General features: G+C 45.8%; 2 protein-coding genes across 2 annotated transcripts in view; both read left to right on the forward strand.

Annotated features, from left to right (window-relative positions):
- OLFML2A (olfactomedin like 2A) overlaps positions 1-19,704 on the forward strand; it is an 858,109-nt gene that overhangs the window by 665,405 nt on the left and 173,000 nt on the right. Inside the window, exon 5 of the mRNA XM_040324870.1 lies at positions 12,154-12,406. Coding sequence (XP_040180804.1) covers positions 12,154-12,406 — 253 coding nt within the window. The remainder of the gene's footprint in view (positions 1-12,153; positions 12,407-19,704) is intronic.
- Positions 2,565-3,886, forward strand: LOC120914247 (serine-threonine kinase receptor-associated protein-like). Its single transcript, XM_040324871.1, has one exon. It carries the CDS (start codon positions 2,621-2,623, stop codon positions 3,608-3,610), a length of 990 nt encoding a protein of 329 aa, XP_040180805.1. The 5' UTR covers positions 2,565-2,620; the 3' UTR covers positions 3,611-3,886.

Genomic DNA, 19,704 nt, shown 5'->3' on the forward strand with positions numbered 1-19,704 from the left:
TGTAAACAGGAAGAGCCGTCGATGGCTCTTCCTCACTCGCGTCTGACAGACGCGAGTAGAGGAGAGCCGATCGGCGGCTCTCCTGACAGGGGGGGGTCGTGCTGATTGTTTATCAGTGCAGCCCCCCCTCGGATCGCCACATGGACCACCAGGGAAGCCCACCCTGGACCACCAGGGAAGGGCAGGAAGAAAAAAAAACGGGGCAAAAAAAAAAGTCTAAAAAAAAAAAAAGTTTGAAAAAAAAATAAAATAAGTCTGGAAAAAAAACAAAAGGAAAACAGTGCGGCCCCACAGTGTCCGTCAGTGCCGCCCCACAGTGCCCATCAGTGCCGCCCATGAGTGCCCATCAGTGCCGCCCATGAGTGCCCATCAGTGCCGCCCATGAGTGCCCATCAGTGCCGCCTATGTGTGCCCATCAGTGCCGCCCATGTGCCCATCAGTGCCGCCTATGAGTGCCCATCAGTGCCGCATTTCAGCGCCCATCAGTGCCGCATACCAGCGCCGCCAATCAGTACCACCTCATCTGTGCCCGTCAGTACTACCTCATCGATGTCCATCAGTGCCATCTCATCTGTGCCCATCAGTGCCGCCATATCAGTGCCCATAATTGAAAGAGAAAACTTACTTATTTACAAAAAAAATTACAGAAAAAAATAAAAACGTTTTTCAAAATTTCCAGTCTTTTTTTAGTTGTTGCGCAAAAAAAAAAAAAAAATCGCAGAGGTGATCAAATACCACCAAAAGAAAGCTCTATCTGTGGGGAAAAAAGGACGCCAATTTTGTTTGGGTACAGTGTAGCACGACCGCGCAATTGCCATTCAAAGTGCGACAGTGCTGAAAGCTGAAAATTGGCTTGGGCGGGAAGGTGTATACGTGCCCTGTATGGAAGTGGTTAAGGTACTTTAAGGAACTTTAAAATGCCATTAAGCCAGGACTATGAAAAACTGAATGTTCATACTCACAAAGCCACTAAAGCATTAGTTTTGTGTACAGTAAAATATACCTGGTAGATGCTGTCTTCAGCTGTCTCTGCCATCTTCTATGTGCTGCACACTTCAGACTGACATTTTCTTCAGTATACACAGTAAGTGCAAAACAAAAACAGCACAGAATACAATCTTAAAACACAGAAATTAATATTACCTCTGCTTTGACACAGATTTTAGTTTACACAGGGCTAGGGTTGCCACCTCATCCCTTTAAAACAGAACACATATGAATTACACAGGTTCTGTGGCTGATTTAATGCAGGTAAAGCACCAAATGAGTCTAATTACCACCTTAATTAGCCACATAACCTGTGTAATTCATATGTGTTCTGTTTTAAAGGGATGAGGTGGCAACCCTACACAGGGCCCACCAGCTAAAAGAGTAGTACAAGCCATGCATGGTTTTCAGGCAGCTCCCCTTCCCTGAGGGAGAAAGATTACTCTTACCTGTCTGCTTCCCATCTACCACACTCCAATTAAGTCGCATGCTGGCTATACCTGGATCAAAATTTGGCCGGTTCAGCAAGAACTGCACACATTTTGATCCATGCATCCCCATTCCCATTCATGAGACGTTGATCTTTTAAAAAACTTCTCACAACTAGGAATGCTAAAAAAATACAGTTCAACGAGCACTGCAGCCATTATCTGATCTGATCTGTGTATTCTGAAAGCAGGGAGGCGCTGCTGTCAGAATACAATGACACAGCTGGAGGATTCCCCCATACACACCAAATGTGTAGATGGGGGAATTAGTTCAGTTTTTCATTCAGCCTACCTGAAACCTTTTTTATTCCCTTTTACATATGGTTAACAGCCAGTATCACTGATCACTACCGCACCAGTGATATGATGATGCTGTACTGCTCTTGTGACCAGCAAGAATGACCAGTATCCACCAAGAATGACACGATCAGTGGGCTGTACCTTAAGAAATCAGGCTGAAGGAAGTTAAATGAAGTTTCTTAAGACAAATAATAAAATTCCAACCAACCGACACCAGTAACCATAAACAATATAAATGACACATAAACCTGAAAGTGCAGCAACCCAAATAACAACCTAACTGCCTATGTACAAGTGGAGGGAGCACACCTGAGCAGGACAAGGTCAGGACAGAGACAGGGGGCAGTATAAAGGTACATTGAGCATGGTACCGTGAGCTTGTCAATGAAGAAGGTCTCAGGATCAAATACAGGAACAGGAACAAGGATTAAGATCAGGCAGCAACAAGGCTCACAGGAAGAACACTGAAGCACTGAACTTCAGTCAAGGGTGGAATTATATACCTTCCAGCAGCCCATGTCAGGTGCAGCCTAATTACTAGGACAGCTCAGCTGCTGAGAGATACCCACTGGTGACCACCGGTCCTAACACCATGCCTTTTAGTAAATACCTTGGACTGTCTAATTTCCAAAAATGGGTAATTTGGGTGGTATTTGTATTGTCCTGGCATTTTAGGGCCTCAAGAAACGAGATAAGGGACGCCACAGCTGCATGCTCCTTGATTGGACAGAGCTCCCCATCATATTAGCCCTCATCGATCATGGCAGTCGCGTTTCCGCCTCGTCACTTCCTTCTGGTAGCGAGACGGTGTGTGTGTGCGCGCAGCTGTTGTATTCGGCGCAGAGATGGCAATGCGGCAAACTCCGCTGACCTGCTCCGGTCACACCCGGCCTGTGGTGGACCTGGCTTTCTCCGGGGTCACACCGTACGGGTTCTTCCTTATCAGCGCATGCAAGGATGGGAAGCCCATGCTACGTCAGGGTGACACTGGAGATTGGATTGGAACATTTCTGGGCCACAAGGGGGCAGTCTGGGGGGCCACACTGAACAAAGATGCTACGAAAGCTGCTACAGCTGCTGCAGATTTTACCGCGAAAGTCTGGGATGCAGTCACAGGGGACGAGTTGTTCACTTTGGCTCACAAGCACATTGTAAAGAGTGTCAACTTCACCGAGGACAGCGTTCATCTTCTGACAGCAGGACAAGACAAGCTTTTGCGCATTTATGACCTCAACAAGCCGGAAGCTGATCCTGAGCAAATTGGGGGTCACACATCGGCTATTAAGAAGGCTTTGTGGTATAACAATGAAAGGCAGATCATCTCTGCAGCTGATGATAAAACTGTGAGGTTGTGGGACCGAGCCAGCATGACGGAGATAAAAACGCTTAACTTTAATTTATCGGTCAGCAGTATGGAGTACATTCCAGATGTGGATACGCTGCTAATCACATATGGCAGAACTATAGCGCTGTACAATACATCCAGTCTTGAGCTGATCAAGTCGTTTGAAGCTCCGGCCTCCATCCATTCTGCATCGCTCCATCCAGAGAGAGATTGTATTGTGGCAGGAAGAGATGACTTCAAGCTGTACAAGTACGACTACAGCAGTGGAGAGGAGCTGGAATCCTACAAAGGTCACTTCGGTCCAGTCCATTGTGTGCGCTTCAGCCCAGACGGGGAACTGTACGCCAGCGGATCAGAAGACGGTACATTACGCCTCTGGCAGACAGCAGTGGGAAAAACGTATGGATTGTGGAAATGTGTTCTGCCAGAGGAGCTGGTCTCTGAGAATTCAGACTCAATCTACAACACATCTGCTGAAATTAAAGCCTGAAGTGCCTCGAACGGCATTGCGAGACGTGCAGATATCTAGACTCTGAAAATGGCAGACGCTTGTGGAAGTGCGCACTCCTCCCAGCAGCAGCATTGGAGGTAGCAGATTGGCAGAGGACACACAAGTTATTCCAGCCATGTGGTAGACTGTTCGGAGATGGGGGGAAAAAAAAGATTCATTTTTTGGGAGTTTTGTCTGACTCCGGCCTGATTCTGACCACTTTGTGACATTTATCATTATTGTAGTTCCACTTCTGTGAATAAAGTGTATGGGGAATGACTATAAAAAAAAAAAAAAAAAAAAAGAAACGAGATAAGCAGTCAGTAGACTAATCAATTTTCAAATATATATACCACCGTTTTCAGACTCTAACTTTTACACAAACTAAATAATATAACTGATTTGGATTTTTTTTTTACCAAAGACATTTAGCAAAATACATCTTGGCCTAAATATATGAAGAACGATTATTTATTTGCTAAATTTTAGTTTGGGAGAATTATTGTTTTGTCTTTGGAGTGAATGCCCTTTTTAATGCATGTCAATATTCTGTTGGCTTTGCTTGCAGCTTTGTTTATATAGTGTGGCAGAGCACCTACGGAAATGGTGTTTAAGAGGACACAGTGTGGCAGATCCACGTACATCGGCGCATATATAGGCCGGCGTAGCGCATCTCATTTCCACCCCGACGTTGCGCCGGCGCAACATAAATTCCTAGGCGTAAGCCAGCGTAATTCAAAGTAGGAAGAAAGTGGGCGTGTTCCATTGAAATGAGCCGTGACCCCATGCAAATGAAGGGCCGAACGAACGGCGCATGCGCTGTGACACTGACTATGTTTAGCGCCTCTCTGCACATGCTCAGAACTAGGCTCGGCGTAATCAGTGAGATACAAACTAGGCCCAGCGTAATCAGTGAGATATACGCCCAGGGCATAAATACGCCCAGACATGTAACCGTCCAGTGCAAAAGTACATCCGCTTGTTTCCCCCCCTGAAGCAAGGTACTTTTGTTGTTTTCTTTGCAGCTGATTGTTTTTGAGCCATGTCTGCGCCAGCAGCTCAGAAGAAGAGGAAATTAAATTATTCCCCACAGGAGAAGGTCGTCATTATCCGGGCCATGGCCCAGTATGATATTTATCTCCATGGGGCAGAGAGTGCCAACACCACCCAGGCCAGGAGGAAGGAGATCCTGGCGCAGATTGCCACAGATGTCAATGCTTTGGGGAGTGGGGTCAGGACCCCCAATGAAATTTTTAAAAAAATCAATGACCTGCGTCACCTGGTGAATGGTAAGCTGGCCAGCATGAGCGCTCATGCCAGGGGCACTGGAGGGGGACCAGCAACTACCCTGACCTTGACTGTTGAGGAGCAGGTGGTTGCCCAGTGCCTCCACAGGCATCAAGTGGAGGGAGTTGAGGGCTTTGACTCCGTTGAGGATGCATTGAGGACAGGTAAGTGTGTTTTATCTCCTATCTGGTGTGTAGCATGTGAGGGGGTGGAAGGGAACATGTGACAAGTGTGTGGATCCTCCAACATGTGAATGTTTTGTGTCATCCACAGATGTGCAGGAGGGTGCTGGGCCATATGGCCAGTCCACACCATCCCCCGGACATCAGTCTGAGGCAGACCACCTGGCAAGCCAGGAGTCCTCAGTGGAAGGGAGTGGCCACACCTCTCCTCAGGAGGTGGTTGAGGAGGAGGAGGTGACCAGTGGGAATGAGGTGAGGCTCCATTTGGAGGAGTCTTCCCCTGTGGCTGGGACCAGTCAGCCCACCATCACGGGTAGCCCCTCCCGCTCCTCCCCCAACAGGGCTTCCCCCCCAAGGGTCTCCCCTTCTCCACTGCCCCAAGCCACTTCTGGACCCAGGAAGGTGTCTAGGAAAACAAGGGGGGTGTCTGACGTTCTTCCTGAACACCTGAAGAGGGACCAGACCCGCCTCTGGGTGAGGTTGCCATGAATATCAACCACATGGCACAAAGCATGGCCTCCCTGAAGGAAGCTGTGCAGGATGTGGGCTCCAATTCCTCAGCTGTGGTCACCTGCCTGGCTGAACTGCAGGCCACCACAGCAGGCCTGGGTGATGAGGTCCACGCCCTGACAGAGGCTGTCAGGGACAACACAGCAGCCATCCAGGTGTGGGTGAGGCTGCAGGCGGACACAAATGCGGTCCTCACCCGCATCGCCCTGGCGTCGGAGGGCAGGCCGCCAGGCGTGGATAGACCAGGGGATGCTCCTCCTCCTGATTTCCCCCCCATGAGTCTCCCATGAGGAGGCGGGGCCGTGGCCGCCGCAGGCGTGGGGCACGTCAGCGCCGTTAATTTTTTTTGTATTTTTTCTGATCTACTCAGGTTATGAGTTTGTTATGTTGATTTTTTGTATATACTCAGGTTATGAGTTTTAATTTTTTTTTTTAGCCCAAGCACACGATTAGTATTGCAGGCTACAGTGTGACTGGTGTTTGAATGTGGGGGTGACATTCCTGCCGGAAAGGGGGTGTCACCCTTGGTTGTCGGGGAGAAGTGATCCCCAGGACCAGGGAGAAGTTAACCCCCAGGTCCGTGTGAATGTGGTATGAATGGACAGCAACATAATTGGAGCCTTGATGGGGCATTGCTGCTCCCAAGTCCTGCATTGTGGACTTGGGCTAATCCAATGTGATGAGGATGTGGGGTATGTGTGCTAGGGACAGTGGTGTGCATGCGTGCATTCTCCTTGTGCCATGATGAATGTGTGTGTTTAACGTGCAAAGATGCCTACTGTGAGGCATCTCCTGACTGCTCTTCCCTCAGAAGATGGGGTAGCCTCGGTCAGGGGGGGAATGTCTGGTTCGGGGGTCAGGTCATCACGTATGTCAATCTCCAGGCCCTTTCTCACGGCGAAGTTGTTCAGCATGCAACATGCACCGATGATCTGGCACACAAAGTTTTGGGGAATACAACAGGGTCCCCCCAGACTTATCCAGGCATCATAAACGGGACTTCAGGAGGCCAAAGGTGCGTTCCACCACTCCACGGGTATGTGTGTGTGCATAATTGTATCTTCTCTCTCCTGGGGTTTCAGGATTCCGGAATGGAGTCATGAGATGGGGCCCAAGTGCATATGCCGCGTCACCTGGAAGGGAAAAGACAGTAGGATGTTAGTCGTGCATGTGCCCCTCGTGATGTCTGCATCATGTGGTAGGACAGACATGCCTGACTCCCATGTCACTCACCAACCAGACAGCTGTTCCCATACACGTTCTGTTCGAATTCTGTTGGGATGGGGATTTGATGGTATATGTAGCCGTCATGGCTGGACCCTGGGTGTTTGGCATGGACGTGCCATATGAGGCATTGGGCATCGACTATCACCTGTACGTTGATGGAATGCCAGTGCTTTCGATTGCGGTATATGTGCTCTGTGTCACGGGGGGCCGTAGTGCCACATGTGTGCAATCAATGGCCCCCACGGTGCATGGGAATCCTGCAATTCTGTAGAAATCACGCATTGCCTTCACCTGCAGATGCTCCTGGGTGGGTCTGATGATTTGGTGGGACATGCGTCTGAGGATTGCGGGGACAACCTGGTGCACACATCTGCTAATGGAGGATTGTGCCATCCCAGCCACAACTCCACTTGTACGCTGGAACGAGCCACTGGCAAGGAAATGGAGTGTTGCCAGTACCTTGACCAGTGGCTCCACTGCTTGTGAGCGGTGTGTCTGGCTGGTGATGTCATCTTTCAGGGTTCTGGCTAATTCCAGGATGGCAGCAGGGCTGAATCTGAAGATGCGATACACCTCCGAATCCCCCATGTCAAAGACGTTTAGGCGCGGTTGGTATATCCGCGCCCGTGCCCTCCTCCTTCTACGCGCATGTAAAGCCAGTAGTATAGCTATGACTATGGATTCCCCTGGCATGTTGGCATACAGATTGTTGTCCTGCAAGTGTGGATGCTCAGCTCGTCCCTAACGGTGCTGCTGAAGCTGCTCTCCAGCTGACCTGCACACGTCTGGTGCAAATTTACAGCTGCTTTTATGAGGGGTAACTTTAGACCGGACATATAACTTATACGCGGCGCACGTAGCATGCGTCGGGCTCACGTACGTTCGTGGATCGCCGTATCTCCCTCATTTGCATATTTGAATAGCAAAACAATGGTGCGTCCAGCGTATATTTGCGCCCACGATGCGCCGGCGCAGAAAAATTACGTCGGACGAAAAAAGCCTATTTTCAGGCGTATCTCGTTTTGTGGATACGGTGCATAGTTACACTGGCGTATATATACACTTACGCCGCGCATCTTGAGATACGCCGGCGTAAGTACTTTGTGGATCTGCCCCAGAGTCTGCATATCGGCTGAGTGAAGAGCTACAGAGCGTAAATTTAAAAACGTAGAAAACTGCTCTGGCAGTTTTCTCCGGATCTTGCTATTTCTGGAAGGGGCTCTTTAGTTTGGAGATCCTTCAGGGATATGGGTGGGACAGGATCTCCAACCCTGTGTCCAGATCTTATAGAAAGCCTGCAGGGTGTGTGCCCAGGTGCACACAGCTCATATAATGAAGGGCTGGGGTGAGCAGAAGTGAGAGGTAGGTGGAGTTGGAGCAGTGGCTGCTAGTGAGTGGCCCTGTGTGAAGACAGACGCTGTGTGCGTTGAAGGGCTTCAAAAGCTGTGTGCGCCCAAGGAGCCTGAAGCTGTGTGCATTAAGGGACTTCAAGCTGTGTGCGTTTAAAAAGCCCAAAGCTGTGTGCGTCCAAGACTATGAGACTGGAAGATATGGTGGTTTAAGGTACCAGTACCTATAGCAGCAGTGCTGTTGAAGAGTAGCCAGGTGGGTTTGTATTTTTTAGTTATCTATGAATGACATTTATACCCCTGCATGGGATTCCTGAGTGGACTTTTTATTTTGCTTTTCTCATTTAATAAACGTGGGCTACCAGTCCCTTAACGATATATGCCTGTTTGGTGTGGACTCACTACAAGAAAACGCATCTGCCATGAGTTAACAATCCCCTATGTCACAATAGCAAAAATAAAAAAACCTAATGATGATTAAAACCACCAAAAAGAAAGCTCTATCTATATAACAGGATATGTAAAAAGGAAATCAAGGATGCAAACATTCAAAACGAAGGACAGATTGCAAACAATAGTAGGACAAACCCCCATAAATTCTTCAAATATATTAATAGTAAAAAGGTCAAGTCTGAGCATGTAGGCCCTTTACAAAATAATCTAGAGTGGGTGACTGGGGACAACGAGAAGGTTAATTTATTAAATACTTTCTTAAGCTCTGTGTATACAATGGAGCATGGGGGAGCTCATGTCCATAATGGGGGTGGTAGTGACACAGCCCCAAATGATCCACAATGGTTCAGAAGTGATATGGTTCAGAAATATTTAGACAGAATAAAGGTGGATAAAACACCTGGACCAGATGGCATTCACCCACAGATCCTAAAAGAATTGAGCTCTGTAATTTCAAAGCCATTGTATCAAATTTTTAGGGACTCATTAATGAAGGGAATAGTACCACTGGATTGGCGCAGGGCCAATGTGGTGCATATATTTAAAAAGGGAACAAAGTCTTTACCAAGTAACTATAGACCTGTTAGTTTAACTTCTATAGTTGGGAAGATACTGGAGAGATTAATAAAAGACCACATGGATGAGTTCTTGCTGGAAAAAAAACAATTTAAGCAACAGCATGGATTCATGAAAGACAGAAGTTGTCAGACAAACCTGATTTATTTTTATGAAGAGGTAAGTAAAACCTTGGACAGAGGGGTGGCAATGGACATGGTATACTTGGATTTTGCAAAAGCGTTAGATACAATTCCCCACACACGGCTCATGTGTAAGGTAAAGTCATGTGTAAGGATTGGAAATATCAGTTTGTAAATGGATAGAAAACTGGCTAAAAGACCAAATTCAGAGAGTAGTGGTTAATGACTCTTACTCTAAATAGCCTAAGGTTATCAGTGGTGTACCCCAAGGTTCAGTGCTGGGACCCTTACTTTTTAATATCTTTATAAATGATATTGGGTCTGGGATCAAAAGTAAAATTTCTGTCTTTGCAGATGACACCAAGCTATGCAGTGCAATAACGTACAGGATGTCGCCAATTTACACGCAGACCTCAATGCACTGTCTAATTGGGCAACTATGTGGCAAATGAGGTTTAATGTTGATAAATGTAAAGTTCTGCACTTGGGGGCTAAGAATAGTCATGCACCATACATACTAGGGGGAGTACAACTGGGGAATCCATAGTGGAGAAGGATCTGGGGGTTTTGGTAGATCATAAGCTCAATGATGGCATGCAATGCCAAGCTGTGGTTTCCAAAGCGAGCAAAGTCCTTTCTTGTATTAAGAGAGGTATGGACTCCAGAGAGAGAGATATAATTTTGCCCCTGTACAAATCATTAGTAAGACCTCATCTGGAATATGCAGTTCAGTTTTGGGCACCAGTTCTCAAAAAGGATATCAGGGAACTGGAGAAAGTGCAGAGAAGGGCAACCAAACTGATAAGGGGGATGGAGGAGCTCAGCTATGAGGAAAGATTAGAGGAACTGAATTTATTCACTCTTGAGAAGATGAGAATAAGGGGGATATGATCAACATGTACAAATATATAAGGGGTCCATATAGTCAACTTGGTGTTGAGTTATTCACTTTATGGTCAACACAAAAGACAAGGGGGCACTCTTTACGTCTAGAGGAAAAGAGATTTCATCTCCAAATACGGAAAGGTTTCTTCACGTTAAGAGCTGTGAAAATGTGGAACAGATTCCCTCCAGAGGTGGTTCTGGCCAACTCAGTATATTGCTTTAAGAAAAGCCTGGATTCTTTCCTAAATGTACATAATATAACTGAGTACTAACATCTATAGGTAATATTGATCCGGGGAAAATCCGATTGCCTCTCGGGGGATGAGGAAGGAATTTTTCCCCTGCTATAGAAAATTGGATCATGCTCTGCTGTTTTTTTTTTCCCTTCCTGTGGGTCAACGGTGGGTATGGAATTGGGTATATGGAATTGTACGATATTTTTTATTTCATTTATTTATATTTAATGTTTGAACTGGATGGACTTGTGTCTTTTTTCAACCTGACTATCTATGTAATTATCTGTCTCTAAAAAGTAATTAAAATGTGATTTGGGTACAGTGTTGCATGACTGAGTAATTGGCATTCAAAATGTGACAGCACTGAAAGCTGAAAATTGGCCTTGAGGTGGTTAAGAGTAGTAAGGTTTTGACCAGAAGTATAATTTAAGTTCCACCCCCCCTCATCAACTTTTTATGGACAATGTGATTGTCATTCATATTCAGCGATCGATGGCACCCCCCCCCCCCCCCTGCTTATAAAGTTTTAATGGGCGATGTCATTCATTTGCTTTCAGCAATCGACGGCACCCCCCCTTACCAACTTTTAATGGGCGATGTGATTGTCATTTATATTCATCGATCGGCGTCCCCCCCCCCCCCCCCGCTTATCAACTTTTAATGGGCGATGTGATTCTCATTTAAATTCAGCAATGGACGGCACCCCCCGCTTAGAAACTTTTAATGGGATGGGCGATGTTATTCATTTACTTTCAGCGATCGGTGGCACCCCCCCTTATCAACTTTTAATGGACGGTGTGATTGTCATTCATATTCAGCGAACGGGGGCACCCCCCGCTTATAACATTTTAATGGGCGATGTCATTCATTTCGTTTCAGCTCAGCGACCGGGGGCACCCCCCCTTATGAACTTTTAATGGGTGATGTCTGTCATTTACTTTCAGTGATCGATCGGTGGCACAACCCCCCCCCCCTTATCAACATTAAATGGTTTATATCAGGAGAGGTTTGCATAAGGGGCGGCAACTTCCTCTGACACTGCCGTTGCTATGGAGACCTGACCTGAAACCTATTACACTGCTTGTGCAGCACTGAGCATGTGCGAGATCTGCAAAGCTGAAATCCAGGAAGAAATACAGTCTGGCTTCAGATGCCCACACTTAAGATAGGCACGATCTAATGCTAGTTTATAAACTTTCAAAATGCTGTAATAACCTAACAAAACTGACCTTAGTTTACGGACCAACTTTAGTAGAATACATTAAGCTTGTGTATTATAGGGGTATTTTTATTTAAAAAGTGTAATTTCGGCCAGAACACCACTTTAAAGTATTTAGGTCCAATTACCTTTTACACACTATTAAGGTGCCAGGTAACATTTCAGCGTATAATTGTTTTCATTTGGCACACAATGGGGGAAATATATCTAAAACTGGAGAATGCAAAATCTGGTTCAGCTCTGTATAGAAACCAATCTGTGTCCAGGTTTTATTGTCAAAGCTCAATTGAACAAGTTGAAGTTAGAAGCTGATTGGCTACCATGCACAGCTGCACCAGATTTTGAGAGCTCCAGTTTTAGTAGATCTCCCCCAATATGTACATCCAGTAAATGGGGGCAAAGTGCAAAAAACAAGATGTGCTCAACCTTGTCAACCAACTAACATATATATTTATATTTAAATGTTTTACCCGTTCTGAATTGCTGTAATCCTGCAGGACACAGCTGGAACAAAAGAAATCAAGCATTCAACTGGCAAGAAAAACTCCGGGGAGAAATTACTGTCTAAAGTGACAAAGGAGAAAGTTCAAAAATCCAAGAAAGAGAGTAGCAAAGCCAAACCAGCTTTGTCTCAACCAACCCAGAGACCTAGAGCACCTATACTGCAACAGCACCCTGTAGTTATTCGAGGGGTCACCTATTATAAGGCAGGAAGACATGAAGGGGCTGAAAGCATGCCAAACAATAGAGGTATGATCCGTTAAACTAAACACACTTCTAAACATCTCTTTTATTTTTACCCAGCTTATTTTTCTAAACTCTTTTGGTTTTCACTGGAAACAAATATATATTTTCTTTAAAGACAAACTGCAGCCTAAACTTTTGTTCTGGATAGAATTGGTAAGGGCTATAGTCTATTCTTAGTGACACAAATAGATTTTTGAAAAACCATGATGCTTGCCTACATTATGAAGCACAGAAGACTGTATGGAAGTACATCTGGACAGCACGGTCTTAGTGGTTAGCACTTCTGCCTTGCAGATCTGGGCTCCTCAGTATGAATGCCAGCCAGGACACTGTCTGCATGGAGTTTGCATGTTCTGCCTGTGCTTGCGTGGGTTTCCTCTCACATTCCCACAAAGTCATGCTTGGTAGGTTTATTAGCTCCTGTCTAAATTTTCCTATGTATGCATGCAAGATTGCAACTTTGTTTTGTAAGTTCCTCCAGGGCAGGGATTGATGTGAATGTACAGTATGTAAAGTGTTGTGTAAATTGTCAGAGCTAAAATACCTGTGATAAATAGTCTGGTGTGAATGAGCCCTCGGTACAGTGGCAATATTTGAACATGGCTGCTTCAGTGACATCTGCCAAACTGTTGATAAATGATTTTACAGCCATTTACCACATGCCGACGCCTAACAGCTGATGGGTGGATGTGCTGAGTAGGTGCTCTATGCTCCCCCCCCCCCCCGGGCTATGAGATAATTAGCAAACGGCTGCAGTTAGGGCATGCGGAGCAGAGCACAGCCACGGAGATGTCGACCCGTAGACAGACAGAAAGAGCAATACGGGCATACCTCTCCCCACGTGTGGGGATGGACGGACACCAAGTGGAGGAACGATTAAAGGGGAAGAGAGGACTGACGGAACCTAGCAGATATCCTGCAGTAAATGGTCGTAATACAGCCAAAATGGACGGACAGGACCGCCGCTCGACGGGTCATGGAATACAGACTAAAGAGCAGGGATCTCCGGCTATGGGAAGAGGACGGGCAATAACGAGCGGAGACAACATGGTTTTTGATCAATTCCCAATGAGGCTGGAAGTAGAGCATACAAGGTTCAATATGAACGGGACAGGCCAGGAGTGCCTACCGTTGACAATGGGACAAAAGTTGTTACAAGACTCGAACGGAAGAGAAGGACATAAAGACCCTGAGGTAAAGGGCCAAGTTAGCACAAATTTTTCATCTACCCCTGTTTCTTTACTGACACCCCCAAAAACTGTAGGAGAGGAGGTAGTGGCCTTAAATGAGTACACTTTATATAAAAACTACACTGCAGCCATGGAGATGAATGGGGCGTCAGAAATAAATGGGCTCTCAGTGCAAACTATGCAGGTGGAGACTATGCAATGTTTTAATGTGGTGCAAAATGGAGATAACTTGCAATTAAGGCCGGAAGGTCAACCTGGGGGCCTAGAGATGGATATGAGAGTTATAAGAGAACTTCTTAAAACACTCCCTACCAAGACTGACATTTTGCAATTAATAATAGTGGTAGAACAATCATGCCAGCAAGCAGTAGAGGGCCTTGGAGAGGAGATATGTGAGCTGGGGCACAGGGTAGAATCAATTGAGAATGATCAGAATGCAGTGACACAGGCAGTTGCAGATATACAAGATACAGTAAAATATCAAGAAGAGCTCTTAGGCCTCGTACACACCAGAGGATATCCGATAAATCCTCTGGCGGATTTGGATCTGATGGCTGTACACACCATCAGATCGAAATCCGCGCGGAATACATCCGCGGTGACGTGTCGCGCCGTCGCTGCGACGATGACGCAGCGACGTGCGCGATGCTGGAAGGCAACTACTTCCACGCATGCGTCAAATCATTACGACGCATGCGAGGGATGGGAGCGGACGGATTGATCCGGTGAGTCTGTACAGACGACCGGATCAATCCGCTGGACACGATTCAAGCGGATAGATTTCTTAGCATGCTAAGAAATTTCTATCCGCTTGAAATCTATCGGCTGGACGAATCTCCGCGGAAAAATATCCGCTAGGCTGTACAGACGACCAGATTTGTCCGCTGGAACTGATCCGCGGATCAATCCCAGCGGATAGATCCGGTCATCTGTACGAGGCCTTAAGTTCTCTCAGGGACCAATTAGACAATCAAGAAAACAGGGATCGCAGGCAAAACTTTCGCATGAAAGGACTACCAAAGACATTTCAGAGTGCGGAACTACTCCCAACAGTTCAAGAAATATTCCACAAAATAATGGGAGAGGAGGCATTAGAAACTATTGAGGTTGATAGAATACATTGTATCCCATCATATGCTACCCCCAATGCTGAAAGACCAAGAGATATATTATGTAAATTACACAAATTTGCAGTTAAAGAATCCATAATGAAAGCTGCCCACAGTAAAAATGAAATTGCCTTTGATGGAATACATATATCACTGTATCCTGACTTATCATACCGAACCCTAATGCAAAGAAGGAATGTTAGGCCAGTCATGGAAGCCCTACATGCCGTTGAGGTAAAGTACCGGTGGGATTTTCCATTTAGCCTCACGGCCTCGCAAAATTGCAGGACAGCAACCCTTCGTACAAAGGATGACCTGCAGTCGTTTACAGAAATATTAGACCTACCCCCAATAGATTTCGTGGACTGGAGAAGGAGTACTAATGGAAACTATTTACAACGTCCAGAACTATGGAAACAAGTGCCCTTTAAAAAATCACACAGAAATAAGTAAAACAATTAAAAGGAAGGAAAAAGAATTGATGAAATTATGGATAATGGGAAGGGGGCCCCTGTTTCGGAATACCCTTGGGGAGGGAGGGTAGGGTGAGGGGGTAAAGGGTTGTAGTCTCCCACTTATTTTTGTGGATACATTTTTTTTTGTGTGTGCAGGGGATGGGTATATGTTGGTGTTTATATATAGAAGGGTTTTTTTTTGGGGGGGGGGGGTTGTTTATCTCCCCTCAGGAGTGACATTTCTATATGTATAATGAGGAAGAAAACCGAAGGTTAACAATTATATAAATGGTGGTACAACTTTAAGAAATAATTGATCAGAGAAGGTATTTGGATATAGAGGTTGGAGGGTGGAGAATGGGGGGAAGGGGGGGGGGTTTCTTTTGTTTTTCTCTCTCTCTTTATTATTACATGTATATTTCTTTTGGAAGAAGGGTGAAGGAGATTACTGGATTGTTGGGACACTTATTGTAGAATTTAAATGTTGGTATAATTATATAAAGGGTGCTGTATGAAATAATATATGAGAAATTTTATATAGATATACAATTTAAAGGTGTAACCCTTTTATATACATATATATGTTGAGATAATAATTATATAAATAATGGTAGAAGTGTATGAAATAATATGCAAGAAAGGGTATATGGACACAAGATTTGAGGGACTACCCACTCCCCTTTTTTTTTTTTTTTTTTTGGAGAGGGTTAAAATTAATTATTAACACATTGATATAACTGTTTAAAATGGTATAAGGATATGGGGCCAGATTCACGGAGAATCGCGGCGGCGTAACGTATCCTAGATACGCTACACCGCCGCAAGTTTTCATCGCAAGTGCCTGATTCACAAAGCACTTGCAATGAAAACTACGCCGGTGGCCTCCGGCGCAAGGCGAGCCAATTCAAATGGGCGTGTGCCATTTAAATTAGGCGCGCTCCCGCGCCGGACCTACTGCGCATGCTCAGTTTCGCAATTCCCGTCGTGCTTTGCGCGCCATGACGTCATTTTTTCAAACGGCGACGCACGTAGCGTACTTCCGTATTCCCGGACGTTTTACGCAAACGACGTTAAATTTTAAATTTCGACGCGGGAACGACGGCCATACTTTAGACAGCAATATGATTGCTGACTAAAGTTAGGGCACCCAAAACGACGACTAACTTTGCGACGGGAAACTAGACTGGCGGCGACGTAGCGAACTCGAAAATCCGTTGTGGATCGCCGTAACTACTAATTTGCATACCCGACGCTGGTTTACAACGCAAACTCCCCCCAGCGGCGGCCAAGGTACTGCATCATAAGATCCGACAGTGTAAAACAATAACACCTGTCGGATCTTATGGATATCTATGCGTAACTGATTCTATGAATCAGTCGCATAGATAGAAACAGAGATACGACGGCGTATCAGGAGATACGCCGTTGTATCCCTTTTGTGAATCTGGCCCATGGTTTCTGGGTGTTCCCTATTTAGGGAAGTTAAAATGTAAATGTTGGTATAATGATTGAAGTTTGTATAGGGGTGAAGAGCACCATTTGTATTTATCAGAGAGGTGAAACTGTTTTTTTTTTTATGATACCTATTTAAGGAAGTCACATTAAAAGTCGGCATAATTGGCAGAAAATGATATAGGGGTAAAGGGCCAGATTCACAGCGGAGATACGACGGAGTATCTCAGATACTCCGTCGTATCTCTCAGAGTATCTATGCGACTGATTCATAGAATCAGTTACGCATAAATATACCTAAGATCCGACAGGTGTAATTGTTTTACACTGTCGGATCTTAGGATGCAGTACCGCGGCCGCCGCTGGGGGGAGTTTGCGTCGTAAACCAGCGTCGGGTATGCAAATTAGGAGTTACGGCCATCCACAACGGATTTTCGCGTTCGCTACGTCGCCGCTAGTCTAGTTTCCCGTCGCAAAGTTAGTCGTCGTTTTTGGTGCCTTTTGGTGCCTTGGTGTATTAATGTATAAAGTATGGCCATCATTCCCGCGTCGAAATTCAAAAATTCACGTCGTTTGCGTAAGCCGTCCGGAAATATGGAATTACGCTACGCGCGTCGCCGTTCGAAAAAATGACGTCACTGCGCGCAAAGCACGGCGGGAATTTCGAAACGGAGCTTGCGCAGTAGGTCCGGCGCGGGAGCGCGCCTAATTTAAATGGCACACGCCCATTTAAATTACGCGGGCTTACGCCGGAGGCCGCCGGCGTAGTTTTTATCGCAAGTGCTTTGTGAATCAGGCACTTGCGATGAAAACTTGCGGCGGTGTAACGTATCTACGATACGTTACGCCGCCGCACTTCTACCTGAATCTGGCCCAAAGAGTATTATTTATATTACTTTTTTTGGTGGATCGGTTGTAATACCTTCCCCTCAGTACCCACCCAAACCACAGTTTGTAGTTAACATTACAGTATAAGAGTCCCAGCAACCCTGGAGTAATATGGCTTAGAAAAAGGAAGAAAAAAAATAAATAAAAGGGGGTTGCAGGGACCACATATACTGTATGTGAGGTATCTATATGTGGAGGTGGTTGGGTATTGGGGAAAGGGAGGGGAATTATAGTAGAGAGGAAAAGACATGGTTACCCAATGCCCCATATCTGGGGGTACTTGGGGATGAATCTAGGGGTGGAGTAATATTAGGGGGGGGTAGGGGAAGGAAAAACTACTAACCTAATATCCCCACCCAATGTAAACCAAGGGGGGGGAGAAATAAGGGTCCCATTATGAAGCGGGCACGTGGTAAAGGGGGGGAGATAAAAGGGGATAAAAGGGCGAGGGAGTAATGGGGGGGTAAAGGGGTGTTTTACCCAGTTGGCCAAGTTCGATATACGGGACACGAAAATCTGCAAGATTGCAGAAAGGTGGAGAGGTCGGCGAGGGGGATTATACCCTCCTGCGGACAACTCTACCGACTAGGGGGTAACCCAAAGGAGAGTACTGGGTTAGGGGAAGGGAGGGTTGGGGATGCTGACAAATTTTTTTTTCCTCTCTCTACCTCCCTCTTTCCTCTCTCTCCCATGTGCAGGGGTAAAAATAGAGATAAACAGGAGCTAGTAGATGAAGCGTTTAGAAAATATAAAAACTAGTGATGGCGGGCCCAATAAAAGTAATAACATATAATGTTAGAGGTTTAAATTCTCCCCAGAAGAGAGGCAGTCTTTGGCAAGAGCTACGCCACTATGCAATAGATGTGGCCTTTTTACAAGAAACACATTTCTTGAAAGGGGCCACACCAAATATGCCCCTACACATATTTAATCAATAGTTCCATGCCCCGTCCCCGATCGCAAGGGCAAGGGGAGTGACAATAACATTTAGAAAGACATGCCCAGTTATTGTGACATCCTCACAAATAGATCCCGAAGGCCGTTACCTTTTCTTAAAGGCGAAATTGAATGGCTATTGCTACACTTTTGCCTCTGTGTATGCGCAAAAACACAGGAACAGCAAATTTCCTGATAAAAACTCTGAAACTGCTGGAGAAGTATAGAGAAGTATTTTTGATTTTGGGGGGGATATTTTAATTTAGCATTAAACCCAAGTATAGATACATCAATGGGCAAAACACCTATATCCTTTAGGCCCTAAAACATATAAAACAGCTCTTATGGTCTTCCCACTTGGTAGATGGATGGCGAGTAATACACAAGGGGATAAAGGACTATACCTACTACTCCAAAATACACAATATGTACTCTCGTCTAGATCTTTTCTTTGTGGACCAATTCTACTTGGAAAAGATCAGATCGTGTATGATAGAACCAATAACGATTTCAGACCATGCACCTATCATTATGACTCTAAATGAACGTCTCAATAGGCCACCTGGAACGAACATGGCGGTTAAATGAGACACTGTTAGATGATAGTCGCATTGTGGAGGATTTAACCACTTCCCGACCCCCGCATGTACATATACGTCCACAATATGGCACGTACAGGCACATGGGCGTATAGGTACGTCCTCGCCTATTAGCGGGTGGGGGGTCCGATCGGGACCCCCCCCGCTACATGCGGAGGTCGGGTCCGCTCGGGGAGCGATCCGGGACCACGGCGCGGCTATTTGTTTATAGCCGCTCCGTCGCGATCGCTCCCCGGAGCTGAAGAACGAGGAGAGCCGTGTGTAAACACGGCTTCCCCGTGCTTCACTGTGTCGGCGCATCGATCGCGTCATTCCCTTTATAGGGAAGACACGATCGATGACGTCATTCCTACAGCCACACCCCCCAACAGTTGTAAACACATACTAGGTGCACCCTAACTCCTACAGCGCCCCCTGTGGTTAACTCCCAAACTGCAACTGTCATTTTCACAATAAAGAATGCAATTTAAATGCATTTTTTGCTGTGAAAATGACAATGGTCCCAAAAATGTGTCAAAATTGTCCGAAGTGTCCGCCATAATGTCGCAGTCACGAAAAAAATCGCTGATCGCCGCCATTAGTAGTAAAAAAAAAAAAATTAATAAAAATGCAATAAAACTATCCCCTATTTTGTAAACGCTATAAATTTTGCGCAAACCAATCGATAAACGC

The sequence above is a fragment of the Rana temporaria genome, chromosome 9, assembly GCF_905171775.1.
Source record: "Rana temporaria chromosome 9, aRanTem1.1, whole genome shotgun sequence".
In the NCBI taxonomy this organism is placed as follows: Eukaryota; Metazoa; Chordata; class Amphibia; order Anura; family Ranidae; genus Rana; species Rana temporaria.

Bases quoted from the DNA above. Each gene is read 5' to 3' on its own strand.
- LOC120914247 (XM_040324871.1), top strand. From the start codon at position 2,621: ATGGCAATGCGGCAAACTCCGCTGACCTGCTCCGGTCACACCCGGCCT.